This window comes from Fusarium fujikuroi, chromosome FFUJ_chr01 (genome assembly GCF_900079805.1).
Source record: "Fusarium fujikuroi IMI 58289 draft genome, chromosome FFUJ_chr01".
Lineage (NCBI taxonomy): Eukaryota > Fungi > Ascomycota > Sordariomycetes > Hypocreales > Nectriaceae > Fusarium > Fusarium fujikuroi.
In genome coordinates, this window is record NC_036622.1 from 1,638,026 (window position 1) to 1,661,045 (window position 23,020).

Here is a 23,020-nt window from a genome sequence, read left to right on the forward strand (position 1 = left end):
TAGAAATTAAAGCCTAAATTAACTTTAATATTATAAAAAGAAAACAAAATTAATAAAAAAATATAAAATAAAAAGAATATTAATAACTAAAAATATAAAAAAAGTAAATAAAAATAAAAATATATTTATTAAGTAAAAAAAAAATAACTTTTACTTAAAAACTATTAAAAAATATAAAAAATACTGTTATATTTATAGAATATAAAAGGAAATAAGGTAATATAATAATTTATAATAGCCTATAAAAGGTATAATAATAATAGTAAAAGTAATTATATACTTTAAAAACTTTAATTAAATTTAAATTAAATTTAGCCTTTATTTACTTAAAATATATAAAAACTAAAGATATAATATTATTAAGTATTACTTTTATTACTTTTTTTTTATTATTATTTTTTTTTTTATTATTACTATTAAAACTATTAATATTAATATTATTAGGCTTTTTTTTTTAAAAAAAAAAAAGAAATCTTTAATAAACTATAAAGAAACTTTTATTATAAAAAAATTAAAGTAAAAATTAAAAATAGAAAAAAAAAAGATAAGAATTTATGTTTATATCTCTTTAAGGCACTATTTAGGCTATTATTATAATAATAATAACTAAAAGGTAAAAAAAGAAATAATAAAATAAATAAATAAATAATTAATAATTTAACTAAAAGTATTAAAAGCCTAAATAAAGATAATATTTTATATAATAATAGTTTTATAATTAATATAAAAGTCCTTTTATATTTTAATAAAAATAAAAATTAATATTTATATTTTAATAATAATTAAGCTAAAGCTAGTTTAATAACTGTTAATATTAAAAAAAGTAAAAAAAAAGGCTATTATTAAATAATAAATATATTATAATATATAAATTAAAGCTAAAATTAAAAATATAAAAGAGGTTATTATATATATATATAATATAATTAAAGGTTTAATAGTTTTAATTAATATTTAAGAAGCTATAAAGTTATTATTATTAAGTAATAAAAAGACTTTAAAATTAAGGCTTTTTAGCCTTTCTTTTTTTTTTTAATTAGCCTAAATATCTATATATTTCTTAAAGGCCTTATATCTTTTAATAATATGTTAATACTTATTTATAAAAGCTATAATATTATAATAAAAATAATATAAATTTAAATTAATAATAAAAAGGTTATATAATTAATTATAATAAGACTTTATTTAAATATAATATTTATATAAAAAGATATTATTAAAGATATACTTTAAAAAATAGCTATAATTTATTAAGTAATTAAAATACTTTTTATAGAAAAAAAGAAAGATAATAAATAAAATAAAGTCTTTATTATTATTATTACCTTTATAAAGATAATAACCCATAGTTTACTTATAGTTTAAAAAGTAAAAAAATTATTATTATTATTATTACTTTTAATAATAATAATAATAAATATATTAAATAAAAAAATAAAAGTTATAAAAATATAAACATTAAAAAGATTATTAATAGAAATATAAAAATAAAACTATATTTAAATTAAATAAAAACTAAATATATATAAATAAAAATATAAAGGTAAATATAATAAAAAAAAAATATTAATTTATAAAATTTATAATAAAGTAATTTAAAAAAAAAAAAAAAACCTAAATTATATAAAGTAAATTATAATAAAAAAATATAAAAAGTATTAACTTAAAGATATATATAAACTATAAAGGATTTAAATTAATAAATATAAAAGGTTTAAATAAATAAAATAATAATTTTATATAAATTTAAATTAAAATTTTAAAATCTATAATTAAAGTTATATAAGGCTTTAAGTTAAAATTTAAGTATTTTATAATTAAAAAATTTATATAGTTTTAAATTAAATTTTTAATATCTAAAAATTAAATTAAATAAAACTTAAAACTAAAGTCTTTATATATTATAAATTAAAATAAATAAAACTTTAGGCTAAAGCTTTTAATATTTTAAAATTATTTTTAATATTTAAATAAAAAGGCTAAAGTAATCTCTTTATAGAGAAAAAGAAAGGTAAGTAAGGAAATATATTATAGATTTAGGCTTTATTTAAGCCTTTATAAGGCTATATAACTTAAGGGTTTAATTTAAATTTAAGTTAAAACCTAATAATATATAAAAAAAGTTCTTTAAGAAATCTCTTTTCTTTTTTTAAATTTAATAATATTTATATTAATATCCTTTTAATTATAATTAAAAAGCTAGTTTATTTTTTTTTCCCTTTACTATTAGCCTTATAAGGCCATTAAGCTATTAACTTTATATATAAAGGCTTAAATAATAAGGACTTTATAGTAAGCCTATATCTTAAAGGTTAGAATTTTATAAAGTTTATCTGCCTTAATAGTATAATTACTGCCTTAATTAAGTAGTATTAATACTGCCTATAGGTCTTTTAGTAACTATATTAGCCTTCTTTCTTTACTTTAATTAAAAGAATATTAAGCTAAATCTATTATAAAGTATATTCTCTAACTTAACTTTCTTTATACCTATTAGTTATAGTTATTAATATTAATTATAGCTATTAATATAATACTATATAAAAGCCTAAAACCTAATTAAGGCTATTATATAACTAATTATAACTTTATTATAATAATTAAATTAATATTAAGTTAGGCTAAAAGTAAAAAATATTATAAGATTTATATAATAGCTATAGCTATTATAAAGAACTTTTTATTAAAAAGCCTATTAAGTTTAATTAAAATAGCTATTTTTAATTATACTTTAATTAACTTAATTAATTATATAAATTAAATTAGCCTAAATTATTAAATTTATTTAATTTAATTAATTAAAAAGCTATTTAAGTTAAAAAAGCTAAAAAGGGCTTTAAAAAAGGCTTACCTTTTAATATAGAAAAGGTAGCTTTTTTAAGTATATTAATAGGCTTAGCTTTATATAAAGAGTGGCTTAATAATATAATTATTAAGGCTAAATATATATACTATATCCTTTTAGTTATATAAAATTAATAAGCTGGTTATAGTCTAAGACTATAAAAGTAAAAAGATAAATATAGAGTAATAAATTAAGCACTAAAGCTAGTTTATAATACTTTATATATAAAGTTACTAGCTTAATAGCCTTATAAGGCTAATAGTAAAAAAAAAAAGTAAAAAAAATAATAATAAAATTTAAGAAAATTAAATTAACTTTTATTAATTAAATATATATAATATATATAATAAGTATATAATATAGATAAGTATACAGTATAAAAATCTTAACCTTTTTAAGATATATTATAATAAAAATATAATAGACTATCTAATTAATTAAAATTAATTACTATATTTATTACTAAATACTTCTAGAACTATTTAATAAGTCTTTATATTATATTTAATCTTACTGTATATACTATATTGCTAAATACCTAACCTAATTAATCTTTTTTAACTACTATTTCTTAATAATTTAGCTAATACCTATATATTTATATCTATTTAATTAATTAAATCTTAACCTTTTTATATAAGTAAGCTTCCTTTATTCTATAAGTATACCCTTTTTACTTTATATTACTAGCTAAATATATTATTTACCTTATAAAGCTTCTAATTCTTAGCCTTTAATAAGGCAGTCTTTTATATATTCTTTATAATTGCCTTTATAAGAGACTAAAAAGCTTTAAGGATTAACTTTAAGGAGCTACTATAATATCTTTTAATTTAATTATAAAGGTATTTAAACTGTAATCTAGCTTTAAGGACTATATTTAGGGTCCTTAAAGTCTAAGCTTAAGCTTATTAGGTTACTTTTTTAATAGGTATTAAAGTCTATAGCTATATATTAAGCTTTAAGATTATAACTTTTAAATTAAAAAGAGTAAAGCTAGTTCCTTTAAAACCCCCTTTAATATTTAACTTAATTATAGTTAACTAAAAGGCAGTATAAAAGGCTAGGAAGAATTTAGTCTTAAAAATATAGGTTATAGACTATTTAATTAATTACTTTATTTTTTAATTATATACCTTTTTTAGTAGCCTAAAGTACTTAATATTAAATAACTATAATAGATATAAAGAATAAAGAGGTATATAAAGTATAATAATATTATTAACCTTATAATATAGCTAGAATTTAATAGATTAATAACTTTTATAGCTATTAAAGATTAAAAAATAATAGACTTTAATTAATTAGTTAGTTATATATTAATTAAAATACTTTAGCCAGTTAATATCTATTTTATTATTTATTTAGTTATTTAATATTATAGTAATAGCTTAAATACCTAAAAGGTTACTATTTTAATATTAATTAATAAGGTAATATTAGCCTATAATTATTATATATAGATTAATTATTTAGCCTTTTATATTAATTACTTAAATTATAGTAACTTATTTTTAGTTTTTAGGCTAAATTAATTTTAAGTTTTTATGTCTTTTTAAGCTAATAATAACTATACTGCTTAATATTATGCCTATTATAAAGCCAGTCTTATTAAAGTTTTAAATATTATTTAATTAAATGTTATATTTTATAATTATATTCTCTATAAGCCTAAACTAATTATAAATAATAGTTAAATCTTTATATTTAGCCTTTTAATAATTATATTTATAAAAACAATATATTTTAAGCTTTAATTACTGCTTAATAAAATTAATAGCTTAATACTTATTAACTAGTAATATATTATAATTAATAAGCAGTTAATTTACTATTTCTTTAATATTATAATACTAAAAGGGAAATCCTTATAAATCTAGATTTAGAATATACTTAACTATAAGCTATTCCTTTTAATTAGTTAATTTCTATAAGTTAGGGATATAATTATCCTAAGCTTGCCTGCCTTAAAATCGGTAATAAAGAATATAGAAGTAGATATTATAGAGAAATATAGCTTATTATAGACTTAATTTTAGGTCTTTCTAATAGGCCTAAAGTATAAAAAGAATATAAGCCTTATTAGTAGATTATAATATATTATTTAGTTAAGAATTAATTAATCTAATAGTATTAATATAAGATAAGGGATTTTTATATTATACACTTATCTATACTGTATACTTATTGTGTATATTATATAAATATATAATTAATTAATTTTCTATTTAAAATTTTAAAATTTTAATTTCCTTAATTTTTTATTTATTTAATAATTAACTTTATTCTATATATATCTTTTAATCTAACTTAAATATCTATTTCTTAACTATCTAGCTTTTTATTACCTAGTAACCTTACAGCCGCCCATCTCTTTACTCAATCAACACCTCAGCACAATGTCCATTCCAAACGAAGCGCTACAGAAGGTATGGCCTCTCTTGGAACCCAAGTTCTCCCGCCCTCCTTCAGGGAACAGCATTTTACTAGGTCTCGGCCCAACTGACACTCAGCATATAGCTGGTGCGAGAGATCGAAAGCCAGGCGCTGGTTGCCCAGCAGCAGATTGGCCTAGCCAGGACGCAAATGACTTCGAAACAACGAGAGCAACGTCTCGTCAAGCTCACACTGAGCGAAATGGCCAGTCTTCCTCAAGACGCTGTCGTCTACGAGGGTGTCGGTAAGATGTGAGTGCCTCTCCTATCGAAGCTCAATTATCCATCCCCCTCGTTTTTTTTCACATCGACCCCGCATGTCCTCGAACCAAGCTTGGTCTCTAACGCATGGCCGTTTTTGCGCCTCTTTATAGGTTCGTCTCGCTCCCGGTGGATTCACTTCGCGAAAAGCTTGAGGGCCAGACACAGACTCTGGAGGGAGAGGTGGACAAACTGAGCCAGCGTCTGCTTTATTTGGAAACAACACACAAGAATAGCCGCGAGCATATCGAGCAGATGCTCCGAGCCAAGTAGACTAAGCGCTGAATGATACGCGCGATCAATTTGACTTTCCTCTATTTCTGAGGGTTGTTCTTCTAAACGCTGTCCAGTCATCATTGACGTTCAAACGTGCGATAGAAATATCCCTATGTTTCAACAGGCGCCAGGCCTCTTTCTTTCCAGCCCTACAGCTGCGCCGCGCATTCAACAGACCATGTGCACACCAACACAGAAGCCGATGTGACCGCCGAGACTCTGCTTACGGTGGTGGGCTTGCCTTTAGTCTGGGTCGAGATCGTCGCTGTGACTGTAAGACGCGAAGCATGGCGCCAGTCCCGATCAGGAGGGTCACTTCGATAGCTGAACCAAGCGACGAATCTCCTGGCTTCAACTAGGGATGCTGTCGATAACCAAGGCACCGATCATCATGGCAGCTCAGTAGTATATTCCGGAGCATGATGGGGCATTCCTTTCGATCTCTTTGTCTTCCAAAGGTCTCACCGACGTTTGCCTGCTGCAACCCACCTTAAGCTGACAGCGTCGTGCGACCCTCATTCCTCACCAGCATCACCGATTTATGAGCAAACACCGGGACGGACAAGGGACCTTGTTCAATTCAGACAGTAATTAATTTAGCCCCCACCAAGTTTCAGTTCAGCGCCCCGCCCCCTCCCAGAGTCCAGCCCTACAACCAACATGGAGTGCTAAGGTCGGCACGGAACCGCGGTCCCCTCCGAGGGACGGATGGTCCAAATGTTCTGTGGGCTGTGTTCCTTCTTATTTATTCATGGACCGCTGCCACTCATTCCTCTTTGTCCCCTCTCTCGTCTGACTCTTCCCTCTGTTGCAAACCGGTGACTACTCCAGCCTGTTGTCTTCCAGCAGCGCCACAGCCTATACGATCACGTTCGATATCATCATCTCCGAATCGCTGTTTCTTGCTCATTTGGTCCTGGTTATCTACCAAGATGAGCCGAAGTAGCTATAGTTACGATGATGAGGATGACTACGACATCCGCTACCAGAAGCGTGGGCCTTCGCCTGGCATCCGGTACGTTGCGAACCCGCAACGTACTCAAAACTATTACGATGCACCTCCGGGGCCCAGTTACATTGGAGCTGACCGCCTGAACATCACAACCATGCACCGTTCTCGGTCTCGGTCTCGGTCTCGTACTGGTGAGCTGTCTCGGACTCGAGAGCGTCGCGCCAGCAGTCCCCCGGCCCCTGTTCCTGTAATTATCAACAACAAAATATACAATGACCTCTCCTCCGACGATGAAGATACTCGCCGCAAACAAGTTGCGCGGTCTTCGCGGCGGCGGCGCTCTCGGTCTCGCTCCCGGTCGTCCTCATCCCGATCTCGATCATCTTCTTATATGACTCGAGAAGAATGGGAGGCTGAGAAAACTCGCAAGGAGCTTGAAGATCTTCGCCTCAAAACAGCACGGGAGAAGGAGGAGCGAAGACTTGTCAAGCAATACCGTGACGAGTGGGAGGCTGAGCAAGCACGTAAAGATCTTGAGAAAAATCGACTCGCTAGCTCGCGCGAGAGAGACGAGCGGCAACGCGAGAAGGATGAGCGACAGCTTGTCAAAGGATATCGTGAGGAATGGGAGGCGGAACAATCACGTAAGGAGCTTGAAAAGATGCATCTTGCTCATGCGCGCGATGACGAAGAGCGCCGTCGATTGAGGGAATTCAAGGAGGAAGAAGAGCTCAAGCAGGCCAAGCGCGAGCTCGAAAAGATAAAGGGCCGTAAAGCGCGCGCTGATGAGGAAGAACGCATCAAGAAGGAGATTGAGTTGAGGCGCCTGAAAGAAGAAGACGCCGCCACAGAAGAGAGACAGCGCCGCGAGAAAGAGGCAAATTCTGCTGTCGAGGATTACAAGAGAAGGGAGCTTGAGCGCGCTGCCAAGGAGAAGAAGCTCAAGGACCAGAAGGAGAAAGAAGCAGCTGAAGCAGTTGAGCGTTACAAGCAGGCAGAGAAGGATCGCATAGCAAAGGAAAAGGCCGACAGAGAAGCCAAAGACCGGGAATACCAGGACCGCTTGAAACAAGACCTCGCCAAGTCAGGACTCGATGATAAGACCATCGAGGCCATCTTGAAGAAGGAAAAGATCAAGAAGGCACAGCCTCAACACCCACAGCCTCTACCACATCACGCGATGGCTGGTCCAGCTCACCATTATGCCCCTATGCCTGTCGCAGTCAACCAAATCGCCACAATTCCTCCTCCACCCCCTGCCGGCCAAGTTGCTCGACCAACGTATACACGCATGTCCCGCCGACATCTGTCAATCGAGTCGTTGCGCGAATTCGGTGTCGAATTCGACTTTGATACTGTATGTAGCAATCTTTGCTGAAACTTTCATTGATTGCATAGTACTGAGCTAACTCTATTGCCAGGATCCTGACTATCTACTCATTCGACGCTGGGTTCCGGAATGGGAGCAAGACCGACTGTGGAAGCACACAAAGCTGATCCGCGAGAAGCGCACCAAGATGCTTATGGTCGAGGAAAAGCGGCACGGCAGAGAAGAGCCAGACTTTGAATGGGTTCGCAAGAAGGACAAGGATAAGCATAGCCGCCGAAGGAGTAAGTCACCAGGATTGTTGATGTATTTGGCTGGCGCGCGGCCGGCTTAGGATCAATGGGTGATGGGATGTAAGTTGCGAGCGAGATCTTTTTCCATTAAACCAGCCAAGAAGTGGCCCCTCTAGTTCTTATCATTTGAGACGAGTTGTTGTTACAGTTGTTGTACGCGATTTACAGTTACCTTGCTCCAGCTCGGCGAATCAGCTCCTCGTAAACGGTCCAGGCCAATGCCGAACTCATGGCCTTGCGGCTCATTCGCAACGCCAAGCCATCCCATAGTGACCGGATACCCTCCTGTGTTACCATTTTATACCAAGCGTGCCATATATTCCTGTATTCCAGTGGCTGTAATTGAATCCGTGTTTTGACCGCATCAAATGGGTTCGAAACAATGGAGCATGCTGCACCGGCAAACATAGCGGAAGTGAAGTTGACAGAGCTAGCCAGAGTTGCTTGCATTCTGGTTGGGCCTTCGCCTGATGCAACCGGCTTAGACGCCAGTGATCCAAGGCGCGATTTCAGCATCTCATAGAATAGCACGTACATGCCAGCATATGGTGCATCCCGAAACGCCGTGGCACCGAATCCAGAGAAGAAGCCACGCCAGCCCTGAGTACGGCGTATGTCATTCGCAGCTGACATGATGGAGGGATAAGAATATAGACTGGATTCAAAGCGAACCTTGATCACGGTGAGAGGCATAAGGACAAAGCCAGCAAACGTTCTTGCAACTGCGCCCGAGATAAGGTTGCCCGAGTTCGTTAATGAGGGGAGGACTGATGAGCGGCCCTGGGTCTGTAGCCGCCGACCCAGAATACCTGTCTGGTGTGCATGCTGGCGAATCGCATTGAGTGACGTGAAGTAGAGAGCTGAGCCGAAACCCGTCCGTAGCGCTGAAGGGACGGTACCTCGCCATAGTGACTTTACAAGGCTTTGGGATTGCCTCAAATCACGTAGGGTAGCGCTTAATGACGAACTACCAGACTGCTGTACCCGCGTTTTGAGGAGATCCAAAGGTTGTAGGAGAACGGCTGAAGTGACGCCTGAACCAAGGCCAGATATAAAATGCCGGGCTATTCAGTTGTGTCAGACGGCGAATATTGAATGGAGCTGACGGAGGCTGAACCACGCAGACTCCGTTATGTGGAATTGACCAAGAAAGCATACCTGAATTGGCTGGCCGAGAGGTTCGGGGCTCGGTCATTGGTAAGGACACAACAGCACCATTGTGTTGAGTCGGGGAACCAGCAATTGAGATACCCATGGCTAGTCACAGACTTAAGCCACCGGGCATGTCGGGGAGATAGAATGGGTGACGTGACGAGATAAAATCACACTGAAAGCCTGGACCCCGCTGCGTGAATCGGCCCCGCTTTGATGCATCTTGCACGTGTTGGTAAAGAATGGCCCAAGTCCGTAGGAGACATGGATCAGTTCGCGCCAACGCCATTGGCATGGTTGCCCCGATAATCGCCTATCACAGACTCAAGACGGCCAGCCAGAAGACGGTGGCGTTTGACAAGCTCAACCCATTCATTTATACCAATCGAAGCAAGAAGCATGCCGAAATCAGCCCCCAGCCTCCCCAGACTGCCCGCGCAATAGAGTACCTGCGTCAAAATGCTCTCCCTCGATGTCTGGTCTTTGACGGTTGGCAGATAGATTCGCAACGTTTCGACAAGCATCTCTACCATATGTAGGGGAAAGTCAGCCATTGGGGACGGCAGGGCTCCCAAAGGATCAGTTTCGTCGTTCCCGTGCGATGCGAGGCTCGAATTTATGCTCTTAAACACAGAGACGATGTTAAAGCTCTGTTCGCGAAATATCTCGATAAATCGTTTCAGGTACCGCTCTGTCTGCTGGCCGCCTGACCACGTGCTGGTAGCTTTATCCTTTCGAAGTCGTTCCTCATCTGCCAAGTCTCTTAGAGGTTCCAATGCTTCCAGTGTTGTCAAGAGCGTAGACAAACGGCACACCAAGAAGATGGCCGGGAGTGCGTCTTCAGTTGACGCATCAGTCACCAGATCCGGGACGATTCGTTTTAGCCAGCCCATCGTTCGAACGGCAGCGGCGAGCTTGAGATTGGGTGCTTTGAGCGTCCCAATGAGATCTGCAGCCATCTGCCTAATGGCAGCATCCGCCTCATCTAGTACCGAAGTGACAAGCGGTGAGTCTGGGTAGAGGGAAGCAAGTCGTCGGACGTGCGCGTAAAGCTCAAGCGTAGAGGAATGAATGACCGGCGCAGTCGAGACAGCGGACGAAAGAAGGAGAGGCATTTCCATGACATCAACAAGACGTTCCGAGTTTCGAAGTAGAAGAAGTGCCTGCTTTCTCCGCGCCAGTAACTTGCTCTCGCTGGCCTTGCCAAAAGCCGACGAGAAGTGTTCTGCTTGCGCATCTAGTCGGGGCACTGCCTGGACAAGGTCTGAGGCTCGCTGTGCCAGAGTCGGTAGGGACGTTCGTAGCGAAGCATGGCTCGCGGCTGATTCAACGACGGGTTTGTGGGATCTCTTCGAAAGCGCTTGTACGGCAAGCAGTAGGGAGTGGGAGGTCTGAGATAAGACTTGAGGCTCGGATGATTGAAGGGAGCTAGATTCTTGTTCGGCAAGATAGGCCAGGTACTCTAAGGCAGATGGGTCGTTCGCCTGATCGGGTGCCAGCAGGTCTCTTAGAGCTTCCGCCATGGTGGTCTGAATAGTCGTGTGCGGTTGGTGCGAGACGATGCGACACGAGATAATGTACTTGAGGTGTCAAATCATCTAGCTTCAGTCGATTGTAAAAAAGGGGGGGTATATTAGGACAGCAACAACTGCAAATCTGACCATGAGAATGGAGAAATGGGATTCAAACGAAGTATCAATCTGCCAAGCTCCAGCACAGACACGCCCGTGACTGTATGCTCGTGGACGATCTAGTTAGTGTTCTAAATGAGTGAGGTGGCAGCTGGCCTAGGCTACGGAGATCTGGTGGGGGGAGGATGATGGCACTGCCAACATCAGGTACTCGGCGGCCCCTGTTAGATCGTATTACCTAAGGCCTCAACGTCCAGCCAATAACCCAACCTAAGCCTATCAGAAAGCCAGAACTGCGCTGGCAGGGTACGAATAACGGATTAAGCTCCAAAGACAGATCAAAATGCGACCATCCAGACCCTTACCCGTGCTGTTCCCACGTGAGCTTCCCCAACAGACGTGACCAGGCGAATGAATATCAAGTTTCCTACTTGAGGTATCCTTTCGTTACGCCGCCTTGCCTCGGCTCATTTAAAGTCTTTGTTCCTCCGCATTCTTTTGTTCCCAGCCCTTTCTTTCTGGATCTTCTTGCTGGGTTCTCACGAGCACAAGCCCCAACCGTTTCGTAACTCCAAAAACTCCAATTCATCCCGCCAGCATGAAAGACCCATTTCCTTTGCAGCCTTCGCCCTGGCTGTCAGAAAAGACACAACCCTGGGCCGACTATTTCGATCTGCCTACTCTCCCGCTGCACATACACGAAGTTCTGGCCGCAGCGTTGTTATACTCGGTCATCTTCTGGCCTATATCGCCATGGATCTCAAACCTTCTGGCCCCGGAGCACTACTCCAAACTGCCTCGCAAGCGACGGCTCAACTGGGACGCCCACGTCGTTTCCATGGTTCAGAGCTGCCTAATCAATACCCTAGCTATATGGGTAATGTTCGTCGATACTGAGATGAGCAACATGGAATGGGAGGAGCGTATTTGGGGTTATACTGGTGGTGCTGGATTCATCCAAGCGCTTGCGGCTGGATACTTCCTCTGGGATTTAGTAGTCACCAGCATTAACCTCGATGTATTTGGCTTGGGAACCTTGGCGCACGCAATCGCCGCATTACTTGTCTACTCACTCGGTTTCGTAAGTTAACCACGATGGTATGCCCCCTCTATCTCTACTAATCGGCCTTCAACAGCGTCCATTTCTCAACCACTACGCCTGTGTCTTCATCCTCTGGGAGTTATCCACCCCTTTCCTCAATGTTCACTGGTTTATGGATAAAATTAACATGACTGGTACGCGCGCGCAACTATATAACGGTGTCATGCTTCTTTTCACATTCTTCTCCTGCCGGCTTATTTACGGAACTTATTCATCCTTCCGTGTTTACCGCGACGTGTGGTCCGCCATCAATGTTAAACCCGACATGAAGGCACTCAATTTGCCAACCATGTCATTTGCGCACCCAGACTCCACGGTACCCCTGTGGATTGGCATAGCCTATTTGGCCAGCAACGTCACGCTCAACAGTCTTAATTTTTACTGGTTCTTCATGATGATTCGCGCCGTACGTAAGCGGTTTGTGCCTGCGGCTGATTCGGAGGAAAAGGTTCAAGAGAGCCCAGTGACTGAGGCTGAGATTGATCTGTCCTCCGTCTCAACAGGTTTATCCAGGCCCACTGGCGGTCGTCGCCGCAAGGCCTGATCGAGTCCGGAAAGCCAGCAGGTCTAGGTGCCTCGTATCCTTAGACGTGTTCGGGAAGCGCTTCTGGTTGGTCGGATTTGCGACGACTGAGAGCTCGCCTTCGCAAACATTCAAGACTGCCCCTATTGCTTACCAAACAAGTATGCTCTCGAGTTTCAATAACTTTAAACCAAGAATAGAACTCTATGGAACGGAAGAACCACTCGATACTTTTCTTCCGTCTGATCATGTTATCCCTGTGGCCCCCTTACTTTTCTCCGATTCTATTGCCTTTTTGTATTACACGTTGCCAGTTTGCAACGAGACGTGGCCTTGTTAATGATTTACGTTCTTTTACGACATTGAATAGACTTATAGACGAGAACATTAGAAGAGACTGATCTGGCTTGTCCAGGAACAGTCATAAATATACTATTATTATTCCACACTTGACTCCCAGGTTGGTTCACCTGACAAAGCCGGCATATACATACAGGATGTGAAGAAAGATGTCCAGAGTATTTTCAAACAAGACGAAACTGCGCGTGATGACGACCAGTTTAACAAGCTTTTCAAGAATTAAAAACCAAAGGGGTTCTGGGGGGCTGTAGAGAACATTAGCATTATACATATACAGCCGAAATCGGTTCAACGTACTCGCTTGCGCCAGGTTAGCCCTACGCCCTGTTGCCTGAGGCGCTAGTTTCCTGGTCTCATTTGTCACGCCAAATCGCACCGGAGGAGGTGGACCAGTCTGCTGTGGTTGCAGAGGCTGAGGGACTTGCACGTTGTTCATACTACCGATACCACCCATGTTCGTCATGCCAGTAGTTTGGGGCTGCAATCCTGGCATACCTGTTCGCTGGGGTTCAAGAGCTGGAGGCAGGTAGCTGTTGATGCCTCCTGTAGGTACTCCATACATCGACTGCGTGGCGGGGAAGGGCGGTTGAAAACCTGTGGATTGAGCCTGCATTGGGACGAACTGATTCGGTCCCTGCATTCCAGTCATCATGGGCTGCATGAACTGTCCTGCGCCAGTGGGGAAAGACATCAAGCCAGGGCCTTGTTGTCCTGGGAATCCAGTCATATTGGGCTGCATTTGCTGAGGGGCTTGCTGTTGCTGCATCTGAGCCGTGTATTGCTGTTGCAGGCGGGCTTGTGTGATCTCGCTCAGGCTCTGGCCAGGAGGCGCAACTTGGCCTTGCAGAGCACCTGTCATCTGCGGCATCATGGGGGGAGGTGCAAAGCCGCTGGGCTGGGCTGATTGCGGCGCTGAAAGTGGTCGCTGAGGTGGTGGAGGGACGAGAGAGCCCTGGTTCGCAGTCCCCTGTGGGGGAGTAGGACGTTGCCGAACCTGAGCAACAGATGTAAAGAATGAGGGGGTAGCGCCGCCCAACGGTTGCGATACGGGTGTCGAGGTTGGCTGAGCAGCGATGACAGGCGCCGGTGCCGGGGCGGGTGCTGGTTCAGCCCTGGTGGGTTCGAGAGGCGTTGAGAGCAGCGATAACTCTTGCATCGAGCCAGTCAGGGCCGGGGGAGGAGGTGAGACAGGAGCAGGCTCAGGGGCAGGCTTCTGAACAGACTCAACAGCAGGCTGAGCTTTAGGCGGCGATTGCTGCTTGCTAGGCTTCACGTCCCAAGCATCGTCGTCGAATCCAGAGCTCGATGCTTGACGAGGTTCGGGGCTCTTATTTGTAGGACTTGTGGGCGGGGGTGATCTGCTGTCGTTTTCCCCAGTCTTGGAGGACTCGCCTCGCGAAAAGGCACTGGCATCAACAACATCACTTGTTTGGACCGCTGGCGCGGGTCGACCCTTTCGGGTGTTGTTTCGTAGCGCACCGCCGGGTCCAGAGAATAAACCCCCTTCACCATCAACTCCATCAGCGGTTCCTCTCTTTCCACCGCGGCTGCGGCCATATTTGGCATCCAAGGTACGCATGACCTTGATGATATCACCCTCGCGAATTCCAAGGGCTCTCAGAGTGGTGGCGTCCACATCAGGAAGCACGCTCTCATCCATGGAATCCTTGATAAAGGCTTGTGCGTAGCGCTCACACAACCCCACTGCAACCTCGCAAGACAAGAAGAACTGAAACCAATCGTAGTCGGACTTGGCATCCTTGTCGACCGTTGCGCCTGCTGAAGTACTACGTTCAGGGGATTTCTTTTCGGCAGACCGAGCTCTCTTGACGTCCGCCAACGGCTTATCATCTTCAAGGGATATGCCTGTGAAGTTTTCAACATACTCGAGATCCTCGCGCGACATTTTTGTGATAGGAACTGCAATCTTGACACCATTCATCTTATGTAAGTGAATCTTTCCGTCCTTCAGACCAAGAAATTGGGCTTCCACACTAAAAGACCGGGAACGGTCTGTCCAGGTGCGCACCTTGGACGCGTCAGGTTCTATGAAAGGCATGTCAGCAGATGCCCTAAGTCCCATCGCATACATCTAAGTGAAAAGAGCAATCTGATGAAGTGATAACTTACTAGACTTTGATCGGCTTTGACTGCCGCCATCACTTCGTCCATTTTCTCGACGGCTCCGCTGTTGTCCCGAATTATTACCAGTTTCTCGTGCCATGAGGCTACTGCCTCGTTCAGGGAGAGGCATTCCCGGTCCTACCTGCTGAGGTTCTTTGCCGGCCTTCATGGCTTCCTTGGTCAATCGGATCTCTTCGAGGCGGTTTTGTTCGACGAGGGACTTGGCCGAGTTTATGCCGCTAGACGAGGGTAGTGAGATAGAGCCAGTGATCTCAATATAGCTGCTAGGGACGACTCCTTCTTTACCATTCTTGAGCCGGCGAACTTGCCACCACTCCTCGCTCTTCGTATCGTCGATAACAAGCACCTCGTCTCCCACAGCAACAGTTACCTCGTCGTCACCTTGTGCCATGAAGTCATACAGGACTTGGCCTTTTTTCTGGCCACCGCCACTGCTGCCTTGTGTCCCAGCCATGATCACCTCACGGAGTCCTTCGGCACGTACAGCTCCAGCCAATTCGCCCAACATACTAACGATCTCCTCGGCTGTGTCCTTTGCTCCGGCGTGGAAGTCGACGCTCTTGCTTGGGCGCACAAGTTCCATAAAAACGTGTTTTCCCTCCCGCGAGTAATGTGTCATGCGGTCAGCGGTCCATTCCTGTGAAGGTCCATCAGAAGCATGCTCTGGAGCAACCAGTATGATACCTGTTAAAAGATTAATTCCTAATGTTGTGGGCATCTTCTTCTTCTTGCCCATGATGGAAATCATCTCGTTGATGTTATACATATGAAAGCCGCCAGGAGTACGCTCGACATCTTGGCGACGATCCGGGTCCCTGTGGTCTTGCAAACTACGGGTGTGTATAGGGGAGGGGGGTTCGTCATAAGTTGGAGATGGTGGCGCTGGTACCCTTGGTCGGGCTGGCAGAGTCGGTGATCGTACGGGCTCGTCCTCGACTTCGGGGGGTTCGCTAAACGTAACAGACGCACGAGGGGGCTGTCGAGGAGCCGCAGGTTGCTGAGATTGTTGAGAAACTGAGCGGCCATGCATGACGCCTGCGATAGCAGCAGCAGGGTTCGAAGGAGTAGGCGCTGTGTCATTCGGTAGGTCCGGAGATGCCACCTCTGGGTTCGGGGGGGGAGATTGAGGGAGCCTGTGGTGGTCTTGAAGGTAGCGCGGGCGGCGGAGACGGCAGCGGCGGCTGAGCAGACTCAGCAGGCGCGCCCATTTCGATGTAGTTGGAAGGGACAAATCCATATTCGCCGTCAAGGCCAGTCAGGATCCAGTCAGGGTCCGACGTGTCGTAGACAGCAAGTGTAGCATCCTCGTGAAATGACAATTCTTCGTCCGTCTGGCGCGTGTAATCGAATAGAGCTCTAGCATGGTCTACTGGCTGGGCCTTTTAAATTCAGAAATGAAGCTTTAGTACCCGTGCTGTGATGGTGCTGTGGTTGTTTGGCGTCAACTTACCTCCTCGACATAATTACCAGGAATAAGGCCTGTTGGCTCTTCCTCGTCATCAGCGCCGGCCTTCTTCTTTGCCTTCCACCAGCCATCGTCGCCGTTTTTATCAAGGATGAAGAGCAAGTCTCCATCCTTTATTGCGAGCTCTCCCTCAGCTTGGGGCACGTAGTCGTAGAGAGCCCGGTAGACACCCAGGAACCCCATGTCGAAGGTCTTGATTCGGCTCGATCGGTTGCACCGCGCGAGTACGTCTCTTCAGCAAGAAACCTCTGTTGAATTGAGTATGGAGAATTGAAGGGGCTGGCTAGAAGTAAGACTCTACAATGCGATGCGATGCGATGCGATGCGAAGTGACGCAGTGCGTCGTTTGTCTGAGGAGCAAATCAATGGGTTACCTTGGTAAGGCAGGTATGGACCGATCCGACGTACCGTACCTTCCCCCTACCAAGTTCATTAACCAGAATCTCTGATTGCGGTATAACGTTGGGGTGTAGAATATGATCCACTATGTGTTAATTCGTTCGTAGGTGGATTGGGTCGCCAGAAGCGGAGCATTGCCGGTGCATATTGTGCGTCACCCCTTTATCTGGCGCAGGTTGGGCTTTAAAGTAACGTCAGCTCAAAGCTAAGCACTGCACTTAGCAGGTAAAGCTACCCTGTATTATGTACATGGGCCGAGATAGGCCATGAGCTTCACTTACCCCAGCTGCCAGATTATAGAAGATGGGAGGTTTGTAAGAACAATCAGCGATAATGAGCGATATCTTTTTAGGTCTTCAGGATTTTTATGTTTTTCTCGGCCAGAGGTTGAAGCTCATTGGTCATCTACCACACGCTGCCAAAAACAAGGAGTGAACTAGGAGTGAACTTTGATGAACGAAATCCAGTCACCAAAGAGAACAACCTTGTTGATTATTTAGATACCTAATACTTTATATCTTTGTTATCACGTAAGTTTCCCTATATCATGCCGAAGGGAGAGCAAATAGTCGATTACTCAATCCTAGTACGCCGTTGTCTATCCACACCTGTCGGGTGTCCAATTGTTCATCCATTCCAATACCTAAAGCAATTCTATTCACGGTGTTCAAACGGTTTCACATCTAAGTACACGGCCGAGACTAGCAAGGATCAGGTTTCGGGGCCGAAAATATCGTCTTCAGTGTCACGGCCGTCATTAACTTGAGCAAGATTCCGATGGCTACCTGTGCGGTGTCCACGAGTAAAAATGCCTGGGAACATTCTCGGATCGGTTCCAGAGAGATGATGGTCTGACATAGGATCGCTGGACCATGCTTGATCTCGGCCGGCCGACAGACCAACTTGGGATGCGACCTTTGCAATGTGATGGCCAACCGGTGAAGACGTCTCGACATTGCCAGTCTCATTGCCCGTTGCGACGCCCAAGCCAGCGGTTTGGCCAGCCAGGGACGTTACTGACTCTGACATCTTGCTTTCATTGCCAGCAGCTTGCGCAGGAGGCTCATTCGCAGCATTGTAAGTGACATATTTCGACAGCCTGGGAACAATCGTGTTAGCATAAATGATCGATCATACGGAAATGGCCACTCGCTTACACGTCTCTCTCCTGCATCAAGGTGAAGTAACGGAACTCTTCCCTTCGATCAGGAACATTTGTCTTAACCATGGCGTTTCCTTCCTTTCCTGGCTTATTGCAGCCACGCCCTAACCAATGCTCCTTGATGGACAACTCGTAACCACTTTGTTTAACAGAGTTCTTGGCGAGCTCACACATGTCAACTGAGTTCAGCTTGTAAATCTGTGCCGCAACCGCATACTCCTCGATTAATGGCTCTTTGGTGAACGCAAACTGCAGAGGATCGTCCGTAGATAGTGAGACATTGAGACCTCTCTTGAAGTACTGGTGGAAGGGGTTCCGCTCATAGGCAAGGAACAGGGCATTGTTACTCAGCGGTGACATGGCGATGCCGATCTGGTCCAGATAAAAGACATACTGAAGAAGGGGGACCTTTCGTAGGAGCAATCCGTGGCTGATGCTATGACAGCACAAGGCGGCAACAGCTAAGTGCTCGCTGTCACCAGCTTCTCCGCAATGGGGTCGCAGGACCAGCGTGTTGAAACCACGCTTCTTACGCCAGTAATTCAACGACACCAGGTTAGAGTAGAGATAGTAAATCCAGTAACTATATGGCGGGTTCTGTTTGGTATCCCAGACTTTTGGCACAGGGAACTTCTTGAACAGCCGACGCTCGACTTTACTCTCGTCGTCAACACTGTCGAAACCAATCACTCGCTGAAGGAAGATATGCAGCTTGGGATGGCTTGATGGGTCCTTGGTGACTTCAAAGAGTGGCTGAAACACATTTTTGACCACCTGTTCAAACGTCTCCATGAGACCACTTGCTTTGTAGACGTCGTAGAGGCGAGGGATCTGGATGAGCCAGCGGACATTGTGCGAAAACAGCTTGTTATCAACCACCCAAGCGGCAAGCTTGTCCCACTCATCAATCGATTTGCCATAAATGGAGATGCGCCACTCAACCATTTGATACTTGCTTGACTCAAGATCAGATATGACTTCTTTGGTAATTTCGGCAAGGTACCGGCCATGGATGAAGTTATCTGTCTTGAGAAAGATGGTTCGAAGACGGGACTCTCCGACTGGATTGTACTTGAGGTTAAATTTGTCAAAGCGATGGAACGAATCCGTATGAGCCTGCAGCAGTTAGTGACTCAATTCTCTGAATGCAATATCGAGTTCAAAGAGCAAGACTTACATGCATGTCCAGTGTATCAATGCTCAGGTCATAGGCTGTCAGATTAATACTAGCAAAGACCTCGGCTAGGGTGAGATGTCTTCCATCGCGAAACAGTACGACTTCGTTGGGAAATTTCTTCATCTTACTCTTAATGAAGCGAAGCAGATGCTTCTGGTTCATGCACGCAGAATGATGAACGTGGGTATCTACCTTTCGAACATTGTAAAAGTCTCGGTGGGGAACCTTCTTGCTGTCGGCTGTTTCTTGATACTCATTCAAGAGGACATATAAGTTGAATTTACCCTCGAGATATTGGAGGCGTCGAAATGCAAAACTCTTACTAGGCCCGTCAGATGAGACGTCCAGAATATCGTCCAAGTCCATGTAGAATTCTCTGATTGTAGGAACCTTGATCGCAGGCGTCTGAGTATCGTGACCTTCAAATACTTGATAGACTCCGCTATCGTCCAACTTGTATGAGCGTCCATCAGCACCCGGCAGAGGCAATATGTCGGCCATATCAAAATCCTCTCCAATATCTTGACCTGGCTTTCGCCTTCTTGCATAGCGTCTACCTTCATGCTGCTCCTGGGGCAACTCTCCTGGTATGGACCCAGTAGCATCCTTACTACCGTTCAAGCCAGTATTCTCTTGACCTGGTACGTGCTCTGTAGCACTTGCTCTTTGCCTCGACGATTGCTGCCATGCCGGCTCTGGTGGAGGGGGATAAATTTCCCAATCCGGGCCGTCTCTTGGGTTATCATCAGGCCCCTGATTCGAGAGGGCGATATATTTGCGCCTGGTGTCGAGGATTCTCTGAATGTTTTTCGAGATAGCACTCAATTCTGAAGTGATATGGGGCTCAGTGTCGAAGAGTCCACCAGAGGGCAGGCCATTGCTGGAGCCGTCAGGTAGCCGTGGATCCTGGGCAACCTGGCCAGCATGAGGAAGGGCAGAAGGATGACTAGGTGGGAATGGGGCAGGTTGCGCATCGAGTTTTGTAGGTGATTGAGTAAACCCCGAGTCAATGGCAGGGTTTGGCATCTCCAAACCAGGAGGGAAAGAATCGACTCGACGACCACTCGAGTCTAGCACAAGACTATCGGCACCATATTCAGTTGCAGGGCGAGACCCAGAAGCAAGGAAAGGACTTTGCGGTATAGATTGGTAGCCAGCCCCACCACCGCTGCGTGCATCGGCCTTGTTTCGGTGGTAGAAGTATTTTGCGTCCGTCTGGCTCATTTGACGCTCAGCGACAGGATCGTAAAAAGTAGTTCTCTTGGGCAAGTCGCGGAGAAGCATCCCATCTTCGAGCTCCTCAGCTTCGTTGCCGGTGTGGGAGCCAGCGTCAGAGGGGGCATTGTGCGAGGCGCCATGTCCGGTTGCACCAGAATCTCTAGTCTCGTCTATCTCCTCATCTGACTCCCGTGCCCGCACATCAAGAGCGCTTGATTCGCTTTCCTCGAAGATAGGGCCGCCTGTGGCATATTCTCGGTCAGAAAAGTGTCCAATTGCTGTCGTTATCGTCGAGAACCAAAGCAGGGTTCATGATATTGGGTCTGGCGCAGCGGAGGAGAGGCAGGGCGAGCTGTGGAATACGTACCAGTCATGGCGATGCCTTGATCTGAATACGATTTAGCTAGCAGATCAAGTTCCCTCGATTTTGTAACTCCTCCCTCGGGTGATGGCTTTGGGGATGGTGATTGATTCGATTCTAGTTCTCGAGAGGACGTTTGAAAGAGGAGAGCACTAGGAAGTGTGTCTACAATAAGAGAGGCAAAGACAGAGCGAACCCCCAAGGAAAGGTATGACGGTGTGACACACCAGGGTTTATAGCGGGTCATAGCGGGAAAATGCGTCGGTGCAATGCACGCCGTAGGCAAGGCGGGGGGTTAGAGGTCCCATCTAAACTCATTGAGGCATCTACTCGGTATTGAGTTAAAGCTCCACATGATAGTTGCTCCTTGGAAAGTCTCCCTTACCGGATGAAGGAGGTGTTGTGCGCCTGTTTCAAGGTAGTAGTGGTTTTTCTCCATATCAGATATGCATATAAATCTCCTCAAAGCAGAATATTCTTCGAGATAGGGCTCCGCAGAACCGGCAACCGCCGTTCTCCTACAAGACAGGGGTCTCAACTTAAAGTATCAACCTTGGCTCAATATCCAACTACCTTACTAAGGGATTAAAGCCTCGATTCTGGAAGAGCTGCAATCACCAGATCTCATCATTGAATTGTCGCCGATTGAGATCCGAAAGTCATGACTTTTCCCATCAAAGGCATGGCATCAAGATGCAGATGGGGCTCGGCATGTTGCGAGGAATATAGATGCCATTAAGCATTAGATAGGCAACGTACTCCCGCAGTCTTTCAGAGCACAGTGAGACACTAAATTCGAATCATAGGCTCGATCACGGCTGGCTTACCAAGTGCCGCGAATACGCTGAAGAATCAATCACCTTAACTCTGCCATAAAAGTTAGTAAGTAGGTACAGAGTAAGCTCATCAGAATATTAGGAACCAAAGTCACCGCCAGCTCCACTAAATTCGGAAACACGGGTCCTCTGCCGCGTTACATGGTCCGTTGCTGCAACCGTAGTATCGGGTCAAATCCCTGGTCTTGATAGAGGAGACCCCTAGACAAGGAGATTTTGAGGCAGTAAGAGTGACAGGGTAAGTGCTTTGGGCATTGGGTTTAAGCAAAGTACATCTACGTATTCATGCAAGATGAATTCGACAGTGGCTTCACTTTCCGCTTCTCATTCTTGGGATTTTCAAGCTTGATAGGGGAGTGTAAGTGAATCACTACTGCAAATGCGTATGTCATGGTTCTGATCCTACGAAGAGGTAGCTTCTCTAAACCAAAAGAAGGACGCTTTTCAGAGAAGTATATGTATCATCTAAAACTCAATGTTATTCGTGTGCTGAGTGTTGTCTCGCGACATCCTCGAACGGGAAACGACATCACTCAATACCAGCCAAGTCCTCGGTCAGGCCTCAGGTGAAGGTGGAATGAAGAAACCCCATATTCTTCTACCCTTCAAGTCATGGTTATACGTTAGGCATTGGAGATTCACAGTCAGAGTCTCTCAGAGAAAAGAACCCCTAGCTCGCTGCCACCGTTTGATATGCTAACCCTCATCGGACCATTCCCTTCCTTGTTAGCTCTGAAATAGTATGGAACAAAAAACAAATTCACAGACCCGGCAGTCTCTGGCGATGGTGGTTCAAGTGCTGAAGGTGACTGCTTCCACCCTTTAGCTTGCATCGTAACATACTCTTCGCCGGACGCTTCATGGTCCACTTTCTCTTCAGTAACTGATGAGTCTCTCCGTATGAATACATCCTTGGAATGATTAGATTCTGAGGGGTTATCGAAATCTTCAAGGTAATAGACGATTGGCCTCGTGCGAGGGATAATTTGCTTTAATTTGAGTAGGGGTGGGGTGATATAAATATTGGCTCGAAACCATGAATGTATAGTGAGAACCGAGAATTTTCAGAGAGTTAGGAAGGCCGTAGAGATGTATAA

General features: G+C 43.0%; 7 protein-coding genes; 3 read left to right on the plus strand and 4 right to left on the minus strand.

The window, feature by feature from the left end:
* Window positions 1-5,247: 5,247 nt before the first annotated feature.
* Window positions 5,248-5,817, plus strand: FFUJ_01580 (related to prefoldin subunit 1; the record flags this gene model as incomplete). XM_023577129.1 has 3 exons in its annotated part: window positions 5,248-5,277; window positions 5,369-5,535; window positions 5,658-5,817. The coding sequence occupies 3 exons, from the start codon at window positions 5,248-5,250 to the stop codon at window positions 5,815-5,817; spliced, it is 357 nt and encodes a 118-aa protein (XP_023424003.1).
* A 935-nt stretch (window positions 5,818-6,752) lies between these two features.
* On the plus strand, window positions 6,753-8,433 carry FFUJ_01579 (uncharacterized protein; the record flags this gene model as incomplete). XM_023577140.1 has 2 exons in its annotated part: window positions 6,753-8,129; window positions 8,194-8,433. 2 exons carry the CDS (start codon window positions 6,753-6,755, stop codon window positions 8,431-8,433), a joined length of 1,617 nt encoding a protein of 538 aa, XP_023424004.1.
* Window positions 8,434-8,560: 127 nt separating this feature from the next.
* FFUJ_01578 (substrate carrier-like protein) lies at window positions 8,561-9,647 on the minus strand (the record flags this gene model as incomplete). XM_023577151.1 has 2 exons in its annotated part: window positions 8,561-9,456; window positions 9,551-9,647. The coding sequence occupies 2 exons, from the start codon at window positions 9,645-9,647 to the stop codon at window positions 8,561-8,563; spliced, it is 993 nt and encodes a 330-aa protein (XP_023424005.1).
* Window positions 9,648-9,813: 166 nt separating this feature from the next.
* FFUJ_01577 (related to Dor1-like family protein) lies at window positions 9,814-11,067 on the minus strand (the record flags this gene model as incomplete). The annotated part of the gene is made up of 1 exon (XM_023577162.1): window positions 9,814-11,067. The coding sequence occupies one exon, from the start codon at window positions 11,065-11,067 to the stop codon at window positions 9,814-9,816; it is 1,254 nt and encodes a 417-aa protein (XP_023424006.1).
* A 706-nt stretch (window positions 11,068-11,773) lies between these two features.
* FFUJ_01576 (uncharacterized protein) lies at window positions 11,774-12,821 on the plus strand (the record flags this gene model as incomplete). XM_023577173.1 has 2 exons in its annotated part: window positions 11,774-12,256; window positions 12,312-12,821. The coding sequence occupies 2 exons, from the start codon at window positions 11,774-11,776 to the stop codon at window positions 12,819-12,821; spliced, it is 993 nt and encodes a 330-aa protein (XP_023424007.1).
* A 558-nt stretch (window positions 12,822-13,379) lies between these two features.
* FFUJ_01575 (related to cytoskeleton assembly control protein SLA1) lies at window positions 13,380-16,953 on the minus strand (the record flags this gene model as incomplete). XM_023577184.1 has 5 exons in its annotated part: window positions 13,380-13,405; window positions 13,458-15,206; window positions 15,291-16,438; window positions 16,497-16,684; window positions 16,756-16,953. 5 exons carry the CDS (start codon window positions 16,951-16,953, stop codon window positions 13,380-13,382), a joined length of 3,309 nt encoding a protein of 1,102 aa, XP_023425480.1.
* A 927-nt stretch (window positions 16,954-17,880) lies between these two features.
* FFUJ_01574 (probable AMP deaminase) lies at window positions 17,881-21,100 on the minus strand (the record flags this gene model as incomplete). XM_023577195.1 has 4 exons in its annotated part: window positions 17,881-18,268; window positions 18,327-19,447; window positions 19,509-21,004; window positions 21,094-21,100. 4 exons carry the CDS (start codon window positions 21,098-21,100, stop codon window positions 17,881-17,883), a joined length of 3,012 nt encoding a protein of 1,003 aa, XP_023425597.1.
* Between the last annotated feature and the right edge of the window lie 1,920 nt (window positions 21,101-23,020).